This window comes from Leptonotus elevatus, chromosome 4, assembly GCF_054856555.1.
Source record: "Leptonotus elevatus isolate MCC_2025b chromosome 4, RoL_Lele_1.0, whole genome shotgun sequence".
NCBI lineage: Eukaryota > Metazoa > Chordata > Actinopteri > Syngnathiformes > Syngnathidae > Leptonotus > Leptonotus elevatus.
This window is the reverse complement of record NC_141242.1, coordinates 12,312,375-12,330,127: the sequence shown is the minus strand read 5'-3', so window position 1 is coordinate 12,330,127 and position 17,753 is coordinate 12,312,375. Positions and strand designations below refer to the sequence as shown.

Below are 17,753 nucleotides of genomic sequence, written 5' to 3'. Positions count from 1 at the left end.
TTAATTGAACACTCTAAATTGTCCCGAGGTGTGATTGTGAGAGTGAATGGTTGTTTGTCTGTGTGTGCCCTGCGATTGGCTGGCCGCCAAGTCAGGGTGTGCCCCGCCCTGTTAACAAAAATCCCCTTATTCCTTTTTGTTGTTGCTCTTTTTAATGCATCTGAAGGCTGTTTTTGTTTTCACTTTTTCCCACGAGAACTCCCTATCATGGCGTTGAGTGAAAACACTTCTGCTCATGCTCATTCGCTGCTGTCCTCCCTTGTGAAGAGCACCGAACGTGCTCCCCTACCCTCTGGCAGTGGGGGGGGAGTGGGGTCATGGTAATTGGATGCAGGGGCGAGGTCAAGGCTGTTGCAAGACGTTTGGCTTGATAAACTGTCTTTAACATGGGTGGTCAAACATTTGGAATTGTTTCCCAATATAACGCAGGCCAAAGCAATGTACATGTTTATTCATTAGACCCACAGAATTCTTGGAATCTTGCTCTATGCGTAACTCATAAACACTTCACTGGCAGTAAAGCTGAATATTAATCATCCATGGCATCACAGAATACATTTCGATGAATCATTCCCTGGCCGCGCATTTTGGCATGTGCGCATGTGTGATGTGTTGTTTCTGCTTCTCAGTGTTCCAGCACCTGTGCGGGAGGCTTCCAGAGGCGAGTGGTGGTCTGCCAGGATGCCAACGGCCGCGGCAACAGTTACTGCGACGAGAGGGTCAAGCCGGCCGAGTCCAAGAGCTGCAACTCGGGGCCGTGCCCGCTGTGGAATTACGGCGTCTGGGGAGAGGTAAGCTTATCCTCTTGCTTGCTTTTAAATTTCTCTTTGTAATCATGGTGAACCTTGCTACACTCCCTGCGCTGCAGTTGCGTCCTTATCATCTGTTGTGTCTGTTTTGGCACACCGGCATGGTCACATGCAGGGTACGTCAAATCTTGATTTATGTGCGCATCATGGATTGATTGTACAAAACTTAAGATCAGTCGCTTGATTAGAATTGGATGTGTTGAAAACCAGGGCCCCGTCAATTTCAAACATTGGACTACTATTTTTTCAGAATGGACTGCTATTTATATACGGCCTTTTTAGTTATAGTGCCCAAAGCGCTTTACAAAGCCTCTCATTCACCTATTCACACACCAGTGGTCGGCTGCTGCCACGCCGGGCGCTGCCAGGTGCACTGGGAGCAAATTGGGATTCAGTGTCTTGCTCAAGGACTCTTCGACATGGTCACCAGGGTTGAGGATCGAACCCACAACCTCTCGGATGAGAGACGACCACTCTACCAACTGAGCCACGCCGCCCCAAAAATTTGCCAAAAGGCACTCTTAACTATATGTATAATGAAATGTGTTGATCAGGTCATTCTATAAACCTGTCAATCAAAATCTTAATTTTGACAAGCAATTCTTTGTTAGGTGAGCAATGCCAGTTGTGCAAGGAATTGACCTGGATGTCACTACTGTACACACAAAAGTCACGGTTTGTTTAAAAATAAAAAATTATGAAATAAAAATGTAATGCAAAATAAATCAAACATGAATGGGTTAAATATGTTACTACTGGTAACACAAACACGCATTTATAATTTAATGATTAAAAAAAAAAGAAATTAGCAGTATATTTAGTTGACAACCGGTATTCGCGAGGAATCCAGATGGTCGGGCCCTATTTAAAACTAATTGGTAAAAAAAAAAGAAGATACTTATGGCAACAACAAAAAATCTGACATTCCTCCTCTGCAGTAGTTGGTGCTATGTTGTGCCAGTTTGACACATCAGCGAACCATCATCTGCATCAGTGTTCACAATTTTTTATTCAATTTGCTAAATAGCTATTTGTGCTGGACTAGAATTGTTCCCCTTGGCATTGCAAATCATGCAGTTAGGATGCTGAATACACATCACATAACTCAACTCCATTTATCGTATACCACTATGCTGTTTTCTTAATTGATGAAGATGGAATCCAGAGGCAGCAGATACAATGAAAACAACAGAGGCCCTAGAATTGAACCCTGTGGAACACCATACGTTCCGTTATATATGTGAATTCGTATTGCACAAATTCATCTGACCGCTTTTTTCGCTCGACATAGTTAGGATGAACGGATTACGATAATAAAGAAATCACACGACTTACCATCACTATTGAGCGGGCAAAATTCCCTGAGCACAGATAGGCCAAGCAATGTAGCGTGTTCACCTGCGGGACGTATCATCACAATTTATTTGAGTCGGGCGTGTGATTGGACTGCCACCAAACCCCCGAGATTGACTGACCAAACCCCTTGGGTTGGATCGAACCCAGGTTAAGAACCACCGTTCTCTGTTCACTGTTATCGGTGAAAAAAAGTGGTATTGTACATCCCTATTTTTAGATTTACTGTAAGTCATGTTAGCAGCAGATCCCTAACGCGGGTCTCTCTGGCTCCCTCAGTGCACTCAGAGCTGCGGAGGAGGACGGCAAACTCGCCTGGTGGTGTGCCAGAGGCCCAGCGGTGAGCGGCTCAACGACTACAACTGCGACATCCTGGACAAGCCGCTGGACATGGAGCAGTGCAACCTGCAGCCCTGCGTAGGCTCCGCCTCCTGGCAGCGCAGACCATGGAAGCCGGTACGATAGTGTTCCCTTCCCTGACACTTACTACCCTTTTTTTTCACCCGCTGGTGCGTCAGCGCCAACGGGCCCGTTGGTGTGTATTTAGTCTAATGCTGCGGGGAGACTCAACTGAGCGCCGCTTATCACGTGCGCGCTCGTTGGCATGCGTTGGCGCCAGCCCACCCAGCCGGGGCCCCGCAGTGACATGGTGCTGATTAGAAGGGAGAAACAAAAGAGCAAAAAACACACGACGACACGAAATGGTGCTTCTCTTAGGCGTTCATTACAAACACATGGATCTCATTTTTTTTACACTCAAGACGGTGTTGTTCTCTGTATGCTGTTCTCGCTGCCTTCACCATGTATCCTGAGTACACAAGTGTATATTTGTGTATAAGAGTTAAAACTATGGCTTTTATCGAATTATTGTATTATGTATTGTCTTTGTACAGGATTTTATTTTGGTTTGTTTCTCCCAAGTGGCTTATTTTTCGTTACCGATTATTTAAAAACGTTTGCTGGTGCTCTTGCTCAGACCTCTTGTAGCTCTTTAAAGAAAATACAGTATTGTACAGAGGAAAATATTTTCATTGGTTTTTGTTTGGTTAGAGAATGGGTGGATGGATTTATTTTTCCCTTTCCTTCATCCGAGACAGTCGATACATTTCGTAATCTTCACACCATAGAATGAAAAAACATACGTAAAAAATGTAGTGTAAACAAATGCATAAAAAACATTTCACATGAATGCAGTAAACTCAGTACAGTTGATATAAAAAGTCAACACACCCCTTCTTCTTTATATAGAAAAATGAGACCAAGATAAATCATTTCAAAACTTTTAAATGGGAGTCAACACACACCTGCCACAATTTAAAGTGCCTTTGATTAACCCCAAATAAAGTGTAAATGTTCTAGTAGGCTTTTTCTAGAAGAAGCCTAAAGATGTTGTGCTAACACTGACTGCTAATTTGAGCGGTTCATATTGCCCTCCACTCTGACGGCTGTAGAAGCTCTATGCAATTATTCTTTGTGCTGTAACTTGTTACACAAAATGACTGGAAAAGCCTACTAGAACATCTGAACTTTACTTGGGGGGAATCTGAGGCAGTGAATACAGTTTCAGGTATGTGATGACTCCCATTCGACAGGAGTTTGAATGTGATTTGTTTATTTTGAACACCGTTTATAAGAGGGTATGCATACTTTTGCAACCATATTATCTTAGTTTAGTTTTACTTGCCTTGTTGAAAAGATTTCCTTTCAATAAGCAGTTGAACGTATTTATTTTAATCTCATTTTTTTATAGCACAAAAGATGGCATTTGAACAGGGGTGTGTAGACTTTTTAAATCTTCATATATTTTATGATTTCGGGTGTCAATGGCCTTGCTGATAAAGTGACATGTCATCAAAACAATGACTAACATCTAAACATTTGGGTTTCATTTAAAGGGAACGAGATCCTAATATTGTCTGTGCAAACGTCATTCAGTACATTTATTTTAGGTACGTAATTTTGTGGCGATCCTATCTTGAAATTGAGCTTTTTTTTATTATCTTTAGCAGCGGTCAAAATCGGTGCATTATTGTCGCAAATTTGTTATACAGAATCTAAAAACACGCAGATACCTCCGCCCTGTTTTTTTGTTTTGTGTGTCACTTATTTTGGCCAGTTTTTTTTTTTTTTTCTGAAGGATTTTTTTCCACGCATAAAATAATATTTATTTGTAGCTGATAATGTTGCAGCTTTAATGTTTTCAATCCCATTTTAAAAAAATCACTTGAATTATTTGTCCACATCTGATACACGCTGTGCAATCATTTAAAAATGCCACTAAAACAAGACAAAAGTAAGAACCGGACTCCTTTTGAAGGATGTCCAACACCCTATTTTCATGCCCAGGGCAAAGGTCAGTGTAACTGTGCACGTGAATGAAGTTTACTTTCTTTTTATATTTCCACTGCCATTTTCAATTCGTGCCGTTGTGGGAGTGAACACAGCTAAGTTGCTTCCTGGCCAATGGAAGCGGCTCCTTTAAATTCAGCACCACAACTTAGACCTGAACTGGTCTATGGTCGAGTCCACTTTCTGTCACCAAATTGTCAGGTGTGTCAGAGGCATAACAAACATAAGAGATTTGAAGCAATCTCCCAATTAAGCATCGCCGCATCATTTTAGGCAGCAGCTCGACAATAAAAATGTAACGGAAGGCGCGACTAGTGATAAAACACAGAAAAGCTTTCATAGCGCGTGTCATTTTTGTGTGTGTGCATGCTCTTATTTAGGTCCCCATAAAAGCACAGCGGGACGCCAGCGCTGTCACATGCAGCCTTACAGGAAACAAATCGCGAGCGGTCGTAAAAACGCGAACCATGGCGACGGCGACACATTGGCGACGCCTAATTCAGTTTGACGCGTCGCAGATGCGCGTCGCGTCCCCCCAAGACAAGCGGCCCCTTTGCAACATCTTATAACCTCAGCGTATTTTAATTCTACTTGTGCATGTTTTGCTTGATTGTTCCAAGATGATATTTATATCAGAGGAGTGCAAAAACGCAAAAAAAAAGAAAAGAAAAAATGTTTGAGTCAGCTCCTACCCCTTTGTAAAGTTGATTAAAGAACCCAAACTGTGACACTGGTGTTGTTTCTCCATGCACACAAAATATTGCACATGCCTAAGAAAGCTTTCATATTTAAAGTCAAAAGAGAACATACAATGAAAAGAACAACTAACGTATTTGAAACACACTTTTTATTATGCAGGTACAAATATACATATTTATATACACAGAAGGTGACTCAAGTATAATGCTAAGAAATTAAATATTATAGCATTCATACTTATAACAGTACAATTTGTGCAGTGTCAGCTGTTTTATACATCAGGAGTAAATATGCGATTGGAATGAATTATATATATATACATATACATATATATATATATATATATATATATATATGTATGTATATATCACACATAGCATCTGTTAATAAAGTCAGGTAGATTTCCATTTGTGCAGTTCTAGCACCCTCTGGTGGCTAGTTTTTTTGTGCAGTTTAATTTTCACAAGGCATGTTTTGGCCCTTCTATGTTTAAAATCCACGCTAAAGGTCAGATGAAGGGGGAACGTAATATGCTTGTGAACAGAGTCAATATGTGGAGGAACTCAATGTGTGCTTGCATTAGCAAGTAAGTGCCTCAATATATATATATATATATATATATATATATATATATATATATATATATATATATATATATATATATATATATATATATATATATATATATATATATATATATATATATATATATATATATATATCATATAATATTTTAATAATATTTTTTATTTCTGTAATGTACAAAAGCACAATGGTGTGTGTGTGGGTGTTTTTTTTTTTAGCATGAGCTAACATTTTTTTACAATATTGTGACCTTTTTTTTGTATCGCCGACCTCCCCACAATATCGTGATAATTATCGTATTGTGACCTTCATATCGTGACAATATCGTATCGTGATGCTTGGATATCATTACATCCCTAATATATATAATATAATATAATTTTCAATAGCCTTCCCTTGCGTGAGAGACTCTTTGTTTGCTTTTCTTACCTAACCGTGGTGCTACCTGTTTTAACTCAAATGCAGTAATGGTCAGCTGCAATTATTATTATTATAAATGAAGAACTTTCAATATGTTATTGTCGTTTGTAATCACATTTTCTCGATCCATTTTGACAGTGCCCACAAAAAGAACCTTGGCTTTATTTCAAGTGATTTTTCCATCACCCTAATTGGGCGTGACTGCTTCGCCGACTCTTGTTGTTCTCTCATTCATCGCATATTGAATCACATTTGTCCAAAGAAAAGACACAAAACAATTGGCGTATTTATTGCACAGACGGTCAAAAAGCAGAACGCCACGAGTGTGAACCAACTTGGAAGCAATCAGCAGTGTGTGTGTGTGTCGGGTTTCCACGTGGGATCAATTGGCCAGGAAAAGATCAATTTCAGTCATCTAAGGCTTGCTGGCTTGTAATAAAAACATAGCGTTTCCTGGTGAGCCACGTTCCCATGGACGCACGCGGGAAGACTGTGAACTCATCACAAATGAAATCCACATGCACATTGACATATTTGACTTTAGCCTGAGGGTAGAGCGTACCTCGAACCTGTCTCACACACACACATACAGCATCGGGGTCCACCGCCAGTGACATCACTGCGCTCATGTTTCTTTCTTGTCTCAGACTCCTTTTGCTTGTTTAAAGTAGAGGCTTTTCTTTTAATCCATCCATCCATCCATCCGTTCATTAGAATGGAACAGAAAGCCTTTATTGTGACTGTATGGTGCAGATACAACAAAATTGGGTTCAAAGGTGAGCTGAAGGCTACTCCAGAGAAGTGGAAGTGTGCCCTGGAATATTCGCCAGCAAATCACACATATAGACTAACAACCATTCACGCTTATGTTCGCACCTATGGACAGTTTAGAGCTGCAGGTTCACTATGTTTTTTTTGCAAGGACATCTAATAATTCTTACACCAGTTAAACATGACCAATTTCCCTAATTTCAAGAAACGGAAAAAATCATGATGATAGCATTTTTTTTTTCAAGAAATATTTTCAAGACCAACTAGGGGCAAAATATTTCTTGGGATGAAAAATCATAATCTTGTGAGAATAAAGTAGTATTTTTCAAAGATAAAGTCTCAATATTATTTTTATTAAAGTCAAAGTTTAGCAATGGAAGAAAGTCATATTTTAACATGTGAATTTTAAAAATGCAACTTCATTCCTTTAATGTCACGCCTTTTTTTCAACAAAAACAATTATAATAATAATAATAATTATATGACCATATTACCGTTAAAAAAAAGTACACCGTAAAAAAAATTACATCTTTTTCAAAAAAAAAAATACCTGGCATTCTACGTATATATATATAAAAATAACAAATGATTTACAGGAATTTTATATATATATATATATATATATATATATATATATATATATATATATATATATATATAAAATTCCTGTAAATCATTTGTTCTTTAATTATATCAGATCTTTTAATTAGCTCAAAGCTAAAGTAGAGAGGAGTAATGAGTTTAGTAAGTTTATTTTATTGGCCACACCATGTGTACAAAAGCACATTTTAAAAGGACTACTGACCATGTTGCGCAACAATTTTGGTAAATTTTGGCCACCATGATGTCTGTACAGAAGAAATCAGGTCAAACTGTTTTTTTTTTCAAATTCTAGTTTACTTTACTTCTTTTACACAATACTCAGTAAACTTTTATTTTTTGCGCACGACAAATACTCAATACCGTATTCTAAAATTAAACAAAGCATTTCTGGAAGAAAAAATATTAAGAAAAACTAACAAACCCACACTGAAAACTAACCCAATTTAAAAAACAAAACTCACAGCGAAATAAAAACTAAATACGTGACAATCTCAGGCAAGAGGAGACAAATGAAAGAAGGCAAGGTGTAAAGTTCTGTAAATGTTTAGGATGGTCCTGATGGAGCGAGAGGTCACGTCAGGTCAACGTCCGTCATCCGAGCGCCTTTTAAACCCTCGGGTTTTGCTTCTTAAACGTGCAAGCTAGCGTGTCAGGCTCGGTGGAACCTGGGTCTGTTCTTGTTCAGGCCTGTCCATGCTCTCAAGTAGATGGACGTGGTTTTGGAGTAGTACTAGTGGGGAACTCCCTCATGGAAACTAACTAAAAATCATTGTGTGGTACGTACCTTGGTTTTAAGGGCTCCGTTCAGAGGTGAACATGTTTTCTGTAAACAGGAACAGGTTTAGTTACATTTAAAAGTAAACATGAAAAAAAAAAAGCAAGCTGCTAGTCGTGAATTTGCCAGTAAATGAAAAATGAAACAATCTTATAGTATACACCAATGACGGCATTTGTTATTGCATTATCCCCATCAGATAAATACCACTTGCTCACATGATACTTGAAGTTGCATCAAGCATTTTTTTTTCTTACTACACTGAAATTCACCTTTTGAGTGAGGCTGCTTTGAATGAGTTAATGATGATTAATGAGTTATTTTGATATAGCTTATTGCTAGCCAGTAGATGAGATGCTTTGTATTTTGTTTCAAAAAGAGACGTGAAGCTACAGCATGAGGCCTAAAATGACATGTGGTAATTCTGTACCCAAAAATTTGAATGGCAATACTCGAAACTCAAGTTCATGTTTCATATTGTGCAGTTGTTTAGTTACAGATTATTTCCACATATATATTGCTATGTATATCCAGTGTTCCCTCACTTTACGTCATTTTACCACAACTAATTTAAATTGGCAACAATGACCTTATATTTAGGGCTTATTATATAGCATCATCTTTTGAATATGAATATTAGGGGTGTGCCCAAAATATTGATTCTCATAAAAATCGCGATTCTCATTTAGTACGATTCAGAATCCATTTTAAATGAACCAAAATCTATTATATGTAAATTATTTTATACTGCCTTTATTGGGAGCGCAGTTCATGTTGTACCTGATTTGGCCACTTAGGGGCAATGTGGTTCCCCGCGTTCTGATACACTGTTAACTTGTCATTAGAGAGTAGAAGGAAAAAGGCACAATCAAGTTAGTCCAATAAAAGTTGCTGTTTTTTGCAGCGTAGGAAGAGCATATGGCAGGGAGCAATGTTAAAATGCTTCTCTGTATACATTCCTGAAGTGTTCCTGAAGTATTTTGAGCGATAAAAGTGCTGCGAGTAGCGCACTAATTAGCATTAGCGAGTCAGACTGGAGTAGATCATGACGATTCTTTGCACATCTATAAATTGAAGCAGAAGTCATTGTTAATCGAATCATTTTGAATCGAAAATCGTTCCGCATTGAAAATCGTCTCTGAATCGAATCGCAGGCCCAAAAAATCGGAATCGATTTAAAGATTCCCACCCCTAATGAATATGGTAAATGGCACTTCATTTATATAGCGCTTTTCCAATTTATAAGGCCCTCAAAGCGCTTTACATTCGACTACTCATTCTCCTATAATGTATCCATTCCATTGTAAAGCGTCTTTGAGTGTCTAGAAGAGCGCTATATAAATCCGATGCATTATTATTATTATTATTATTATTACTGATGACGCAGCAACAGAAGGTTCAGCATCTTGCTCAAGGATACTTCGACGACCACTCTACCATTGAGCCACGCCTCCCCCAAATATTCATGAATACGAATGCATTTAATGTGAATCAACCCAATTGGTCAACTGGCTAGACATTTTTCGTTGGATTTTGCGTAGTCAGCGCCATTTTCCTCTCTATTTGCAACACACACAAAAAAAAGCTTCTTTCAGTTTCAAATGAAGATGAATTTGTGCATAATTGAGTTATACTTAAGACATGATCGAAGACTTCCATCCAGCGGCCGGCCCAAAAAGCTGAAAATGGGAGACAGTTTGAATGGTTAGAGCACGGAAAAGAACATCGTCCTGCTCAAACAAGCATAAAAAGGCGTAGACGTTTGTTTGCGGCCATGTTTTCAGATCTTGAAAGTTTTCTAAGAACTAAGTGGAAACACAGCTGGCCAACATTTAGCAGGAAGGGGAAGTTGAGCTTTTTGCCGAGGTCAAAGGTCAACCACTTTGTTGTGACGTTACTGCCAAACTCTTTGGATATGCGAGACATATGCTGTTTGTGCGAAGATCTTTCGTTGCCGTACGTCTGTGTTGCAACGCCGTAAAGACGGGCGGGGGCGGAGGGGAAGCCCTCTGTGGAATGTTTAGTCCGGAACGGCGCTGTTTTGGCATTTCACTTTGACTTATGGCTGCGCGCTATATCTCATCGGAGTGCTGTTGACTTAAAAAGGAAACGGCGTGAAAAGAAATTGGACATGCGTCCTCGGACTGGTCTTCATTTTAAATCTCGCTAGAAGACGCTTTGACAGACACGGTTTTTGAGCTGAAAATCATTTCCACCCTCCGTATTGGATCTTGAATATTTCAGCTGGGCTTTGCTCTATACCAAGTCCAAGTATGTCAGGATTTCACGCTACTTTGCTGGAAACACATCTGGCCGGGTAACAGACCAATGCCTCCTGACAACATTCTTACCAGCTGCTCCCACATGGAGTGTTGTTTGGACTTGTGCCTTCACCAGCTCCCTGCAAACGTGATCGGGATGTTCTGGGACTTTTTATCGTCCTCCCTCGCGTCCCCGTCCTGTTTCATCTTCAGCGAGGCCGGGCCTGCTCGTACGGGTAGAAAACAAAAAAAACATACGCGGGTGCTTTGATGAGTACAAGCCAGTAGATACGGTAGAACATCTAATTGGGGTACACAAATGCAAGTATATGTTCTGGATCGAACCACAATAAATACAATTCCGATCCTTTTTAAAAATAGTAGTAACCAGGGATGTCAGTCGATGACATTTTTTAACCGTAATTAATCGCATAACTCCAATAGTTAATTTTATATCTGTTCTAAATAGTTTTTCCTACATTTTCATACTCTTGTTTTATGTTAATGTAATGTTAAACTAATAGAAATATGGCTTCATCTTTTAGTCATTGATACAGTAATTCCATAATAATTCATATTGGGGAAAAAACAGTGTGATATTGATTTGTGTTGGTCATTTTTCTGCCACTAGATGGCATAATTGCATTTGTAAGACGGTGATAGCTCGAGATAGTCTAATCTTTAACATGAAGCAACTTGAGAAATTCTGTACATTTTTAAAATTGTAAAATACAACTTGACTCCAGTCTCCACAAATATATGCATTATTATTAAATGTATTACTACTATATTTTGACGCGGACGTGTCTGCTGCGTTGCGACTGGAATTTCCCCACTACAGGCTTTCCAAGTAAGGGGTGGTCATTAATTGCATGTTAAAAGAAAATAGTGGTGGAACTTTAAATTAACTCAAAATGAACGCACTAATTTTGACACCCCTATTACTAACCCTCCCATGCGCTTTAACTCAATCACTGCCAGGCCAGTTAAATCCCATCTTTGACGTCTACGGCCGTCAATGGCAGTGAATGAGTTAAACATGTTGGAATGTATTAAGAAGACGTGGCTTTCCTTTTTTTTTGTCGAGTCACTCGCATGTTTTCTTGGGCACAGTTTTGGCGCCGGATGCCTTTCCTGACACAAGCCACCCGTTTCTTTCTGGCTTTGGGATCGGCAGTGGCTGGAAATTGGTGCATTGAGCGGGAGGGTTATCACATACAGATGCACAAAGGGGAGTAGAAGGCAGTCTCCAAGATTCCTCGTCAACTTGACGTCATCTGGAGATCTTCTTGCCGTTCCTTAAAAACGTACTTTGCCCGCGCCGACTTCCAGCGAGTACGTTATGCTTCCGCCATGTAGACCATGTGGCTCTCGAGCCACTTCGATTGGTAAAAATTAAGTTGGCTTTGTTCACTCCCACAACGGCATAAAGGCAAGGTAAATATCAAAAGAAAGAAAACTCAGGTGCACATTTAGACTGCACTGGACTTACGCTGGGCTAAAAAAAAAAGTCAGCTAGCTTAATGCTAACACATAATACAAAATGCCATAGATGGCTAACGAAAATGATCGCAAATGTTTCGGAATCATAACAATTTCAACTGCTGCTTTAAAACACATGGGCGAGCAATACACACAAACGGCATCAAACAATATTTACAGGCACTCACTTTGGCACCATGCTGCCTCTTACTGGTCATTTTCGGTCCTACAACAGACTTTCATGGAAGGAGACCCGTGATTGTCTGACGGTGGAGATGTGATTTTAATTGTGTGTGCTGTGTTGGTCATCTTGAACACTATTAGACCAGTAAGTACACATTTGCTGATTTTTGTTTAAAAACATTCCAATTCCAATTCGGCATGACTACTTATGAACTTTAAAAATTCCCCCCGTAGCCGATTTGACAAGACATCACTGAGGTTCCGACTCCAGACGTTCACCCCTGTCGTCTAAGCACTCACGTTGGCCAAGGTTAAGTCACTTTTAGAAAATGTGTTCGCCATTAGCATCAAGGCACTGTGTGATTGACACGTAACCTTGACACTCGCCATTTCGGAGGCTGCAGTCTTCCTTAAAAGCCTTGACTAATGATAACATGCCAAAAAAAGACAGCCATATAATCCCGGCGTCCATTATCACAAATAAAAACATGAGATAATCCCCCAAAAATTTCCCAAGTTGTATTTATGTGAGGAAAGCATCAAAAAATAAATAAAAATGTAATTTCCCAGCAAAAAAAATGCAGGTCTGATGGCTTTACCACATTACAGCTGATCATTGAATTTGCATAAAATGCTCAATATCGCCCAATCCCGATCCAGCTGATCCGATTTGTGTAAAGTGTTTGTTTTTTTCTAGGGATATTTGATACCACTTTTTTTTTTCAGACCGAGTACTCAACTCTTGAGTAGTCACAAATACCAAGTACTGATACCACTAGTACTTTTGATACATAAGAGTTCCTCCCAAAAACATTGACAGATCATTTTAAAGAAGGATCTAAATATCACAATGTAGCAATTTTCCCCTAATATTGCATGACGTTACTGCCAATTTTCTATTCTTCCAATTTCTAATTTCTAGTTCCTAATCGTAAAATAGTTACAAGGCAAGGTATCGGCCTGATAAGAAACCTGATATTGGTACTTGCACATCCCCATTGTTTTCTATTTGTTTAGTTTCTCGTGTTAAACGGGTTCTCTTGGTTCTTATTGGCTTACCTGATGGCAGAAAATGAGTAGGCGGGGTCATCTTTAGATTGCCAGTCTTGCAATACGTGGTCTCTACACACAAAAAAAAAAAACAGTTACAACTCCCGTTTGACTCTCTTGATTAACTCTCCCCGCTCGTCTGTTTGAAATGAAGCGCGTCTGGTTTAGCACTCAATTAAGTGATTTGCTTGAGAAGCGTGAAACTGCCAAACGTCGCTCTGGATGTACTTAAAGTGAATAATTGCGAGCTTCGCGCGGCATTCTGTGCAAGCGAAAGCTGTTTTCCTTGGCCGCTATTGGGCTCATTTCTGCACGGCGGATGAGTGATTCCACTTTAATCCCTGCATGAATCCTTTCTCCCCACCCCCGGATTACAACAGATTTAAAGTGGCTAATCGTGTGAAATTAATGGCCGTGACGACGTGGGAGGGCAGAAACGTGTGTCAAGAGAGTTTCCCATGTCAGGCAAGATTTTTTTTTTTTGGTTAGCATCCTCAAACATTTCATGTCGATTCCAATTTCAATAGTGGAAGCGGAGTGTTGGGACTAAATTAGAAATAGTGAAAGGGCGCCCTACCTGAGTGGCTGCTCTCGGGTCCCAAAGGTCAGCTGTTTTGTTTTTTTCTCGGTTTTCCCTCATTTTTGTCTGAGAGGTTGAAGCGTTCCTGCGGTCCACTACACTTCACTGAACTGCACTGTTCTGTGCCAGCTCTCTGCGATGCACTAATGGCTGACATATGATGCGAGGGAGGAGCACATATAGACAACCCCCCCCCCCCCCTGTACACACTCCTCCCCCGCCTCCCACCATTAAAATGAAGATAAAGTTCAGCCAGGGGAGCGCAGCCCGTATGGCTGTGATTTTCTTCCTTCCTCCCTCCCTTCTTTTACAACACTGAGGAGGGGCCTGCTCTTCTCTCAACAACCCCCCCCCCCGCCCCCCTCCACAAAAAGCAGTCTGAGGTGGTGGTGGGAGTTATCTTTTTTGTGTGCGTGCGTGCAGCAGCTATGCGAATGGGCCAGCTTTGATGCTGTGCGTCAGCTGAGGCTGCCCTGTGTTTAAAATGCCTCGGTAATTACAATGTGGGATGCATGTGTGTGCAGTGTCAACCGCTGCGCCGCACTCACAAAACGGTTTGTTTGCTAATGTACTCAAAAGCAGAGGTAGTACTTACACTTTACTTGAGTATTAGTACGCAAAGAAACTTTCTTTTTTTCTCAGATCATATTTATCATGTACAGTATTACTTTCTAGTCAAAATGGCTACTTTTTTTTTTTTCAAGGGTGGAAGTGCGAGTATCGGGACATGGCCTATTATGTCGCATCAGTAACCAGAAACAGCGTAGGTGTGTGACTTACGGAAGTCGGGAGTCCCGCCTCCTCCGTGGCATATACCCAATGAGCTCATGCTAAAACTGAAAAAAATACACAACCGTCTGAAATAAGGCCATGGAATAAGAAGATCTTGGTTCTCCGTATCTGTTGCAGATCCCAAAATCTCAATCAATCAACTGAAGTTGAAATCTTGTGATCATCCGTGGAAGTTGAAAAGAGTAACAAGACTATTCCGACAAAGTAAGGAGAAGAACGTACCGATTTCAGTTTTCAGATGTAGACATAGTAAAACGCTAACCTTGCTCTGCGAGCTGAATTCTTGCGGTGTTTGTGAGTTCACAAACTCCGGAGAATATATCTTGGACAGAGCCCGCTGATTTTCACTGACAAAACCACATTGTGTTTGGAGGCGGGATATGCAGCTGTGACCAAAATGCCGAAGCCGTGGGAAGCAAACAAACCTAACACGGCGACACCGGCAGACGAATGCATGGACGCTGCAATTCATTGTGTGCTTACAGAATTACTCACAGTTTCTGTTTTGAAGAAGAACAGTGAGAGGCGCTTGGTGCATTTTTATCTGGCAAAGTTGTTTGTGCTTTTTTCCCCTACAACCACGACATTCACTTTGTTGCCGTGATTGGTCAAAACTTTAGTGTATCGTCCAATCAGCTCAAAGTACTGTCCAGAAGGTCCCGCCTTTCCCGAGCAATTCGCAGTGGCGCAGTCCCAGATTGATATTGTGGACAACTCCCTTGAGTGAATCATAATATCAATCTAGCTATTGCCAGGTTAGTAAAACGCTGGCAAGTCACAATTTGCGAAATTTCAGATTCTTACAAAAATCATTATTATTAGTCAGTCCACAAAGTACAAATAGGTACTAGAAAGTCACCGATTATAGGCGCCGATATTCAGCATTTTGAAGAATATCGGCCTGTTGTTAAAGTCTGACGACCGATAAATGATCGATTTAAAATTGTGTTAACTGCAAGGAAGTATTTATTCACATGTTGGGGTAACTTAATAAGAGATACTGCTGACCCTGGGAACTCTCTGCACTTTCTAGAATTTTAAAACAAAAATGTCTTATATTGTCTAAAGGGAGAGAAAAAAAGTTGTCCAATAAACATATTCCTAAAGACATGAGTTAAACGTAATGCTGATGCCAATATTTTCACTTTTACTGAAAATGAATATCGACCAATCCAAGCCTTTAAATCGGTTGGGATAGGCTCCAACTCCTCGCAACCCTAAACAAGATAAGTGGTGTCGAAAATGGATGGTCAAGGACAGATAGCACTGCAGCAAGTTGCTCTTGTCTTGTGTTGGATGTTACGCAACATTCTGAGATCATCATTAGGGGACAATGCAATACTATGCGGATGATCTGGACTGGAAAATACACCAAGACAAAATGCGATTCGCCGTGTCTCCTGAACCCAGTTTGTTAAAGGGGCGCCCCGCTCAGTCAGCGAGCAAAAAATAGCCCACACCCTAATTGCTGTCTGGCCTCGGGAAGGGGGAGGTATGAGTACCCTAGACTCATCCGCCATCACTGGCCTGTTTCAGCACTTTCATCAGCGTGTCTGCTTTGTCCTGGAGTTCTTCAGGGTTCCTTATTGGTACCAGATGAACGTCTCGCCATGTTTGGCCCGGCGACGCTGCACTCAGTTTACAGGAGCTCCTCGGAGTCATTGCTTTGTTTACCGGTTAAATAGCCAGACGCATTCCATCGGCGGGAGTGTTCCGTTTGGGTTGTTTAGCTGAGATGATGTGTTTGCAGCACGGTCGCTTGGCCGTGAAATGCTGCAAGGGAGCCCGCCGACCACGCCGAGCATCCGTTCGTTTGTCAAACGCCAACGCACTTGTTGACCTCAATGATTTGGAACTCAGGCATATGATGCAGTTTTAAAGTCTTACCAGGTGATTTAGTCATTGTTACGTCAAAAGACATACAAAATACAGAATTACAGCATGTCACATACAAGCCCCTTCGTAAGATGGACTTAGTTGTGTAATTTCACATTTGATGAGTGGGCAGGCAATCCAGAGGCCCAGCTAACCATCCATCCATTTTCTATACCACTAATCCTATTAGGGTTGCGGGTGATTTTGAGCCCATGCCAGCTGATTTGGGATGAGAAAGCAATTTATACCCCAAACCTCAGAACTGTAAGGCAGATGTGCTAACCGCTAGACCACCGTGCCATTTGGTATACAAACAAAAGAGCATTTTACAAGTCAATGCGACGTGTATAGCGCACCGAATATTTGAACGGACATGTTGCGGAAGGAACACAAATGCGGAGCAATGAGGTGTTGCCGTGGCGACATGCCATGTATATATAATTGATTCCCATGCTTATATAATTGTAACTTGTAAAAAATTTAATAAATTAAAAACATTCACGTTACTTGCATATTACAAATCTCAATGTTCATATTTGTATTTGTTGGGGTTCGTGTACGCTTCTTGGATTCTGCTGGTTTGTCTGACTTTGTTCCTTTCCCTTGTAGTGTTCGGTGACCTGTGGGCGAGGCATCAAGCAGCGGGAAATCACCTGCGTTGACCGGAACCAAACCAAAATTGATGAAGAACACTGCGGCCCCCTTGCTCGCCCCCGCACTGAGAAGTCCTGCCGGGCCCGCGGGTGCCCCGCGTGGAAAGTCGACAGGTGGAGCAAGGTATGCAAAATGATCCGATAATCTTTTTTTTGGGGGGCATAAAAACTTAACTCTTTGACCGCCATAAACGTTATAAAACGTTTAGCATAAACCTAGGGAAGGGCGCCGAGGACGTTAAAAGACGTCCCCTATGTTTTTTTTGTTTTTTTTTTGGAAACGGGTGCAGGAAAGCCTTGGGCAGCTGTGCTGAAAGTATCAGGCAGATCTGATTAGTAAAAGACTCGTTTTGGCCCCTAGAGGGCAGCGATGACTCTCTTTGCACAAGGTTGGATGGGCCGCCCACCGTGGGCGTCAGTAGAAGACGTGAGGCGGAGCTAGAGTGTTGAGGAGACAATGGCTGATGAAGCCACAATGGCTGACCAAGCAACCGGTTGCAAGCAGCTCACGCT

At 40.8% G+C, this 17,753-nt stretch overlaps 1 protein-coding gene and 1 long non-coding RNA gene across 2 annotated transcripts in view; one reads left to right on the top strand and one right to left on the bottom strand.

The window, feature by feature from the left end:
* Positions 1–17,753, top strand: part of LOC147175556 (A disintegrin and metalloproteinase with thrombospondin motifs 20) — a 104,475-nt gene that overhangs the window by 69,389 nt on the left and 17,333 nt on the right. The window contains exons 27-29 of the mRNA XM_086074098.1: positions 630–791; positions 2,442–2,618; positions 17,197–17,364. Coding sequence (XP_085930224.1) covers positions 630–791; positions 2,442–2,618; positions 17,197–17,364 — 507 coding nt within the window. The remainder of the gene's footprint in view (positions 1–629; positions 792–2,441; positions 2,619–17,196; positions 17,365–17,753) is intronic.
* On the bottom strand, positions 7,723–14,067 carry LOC147175557 (uncharacterized). Its single transcript, XR_015094625.1, has 5 exons — positions 13,918–14,067; positions 13,350–13,412; positions 10,716–10,849; positions 9,999–10,043; positions 7,723–8,412 (listed from the first exon to the last, which is right to left on the bottom strand). It is a non-coding gene; the product is annotated as an uncharacterized LOC147175557 (long non-coding RNA).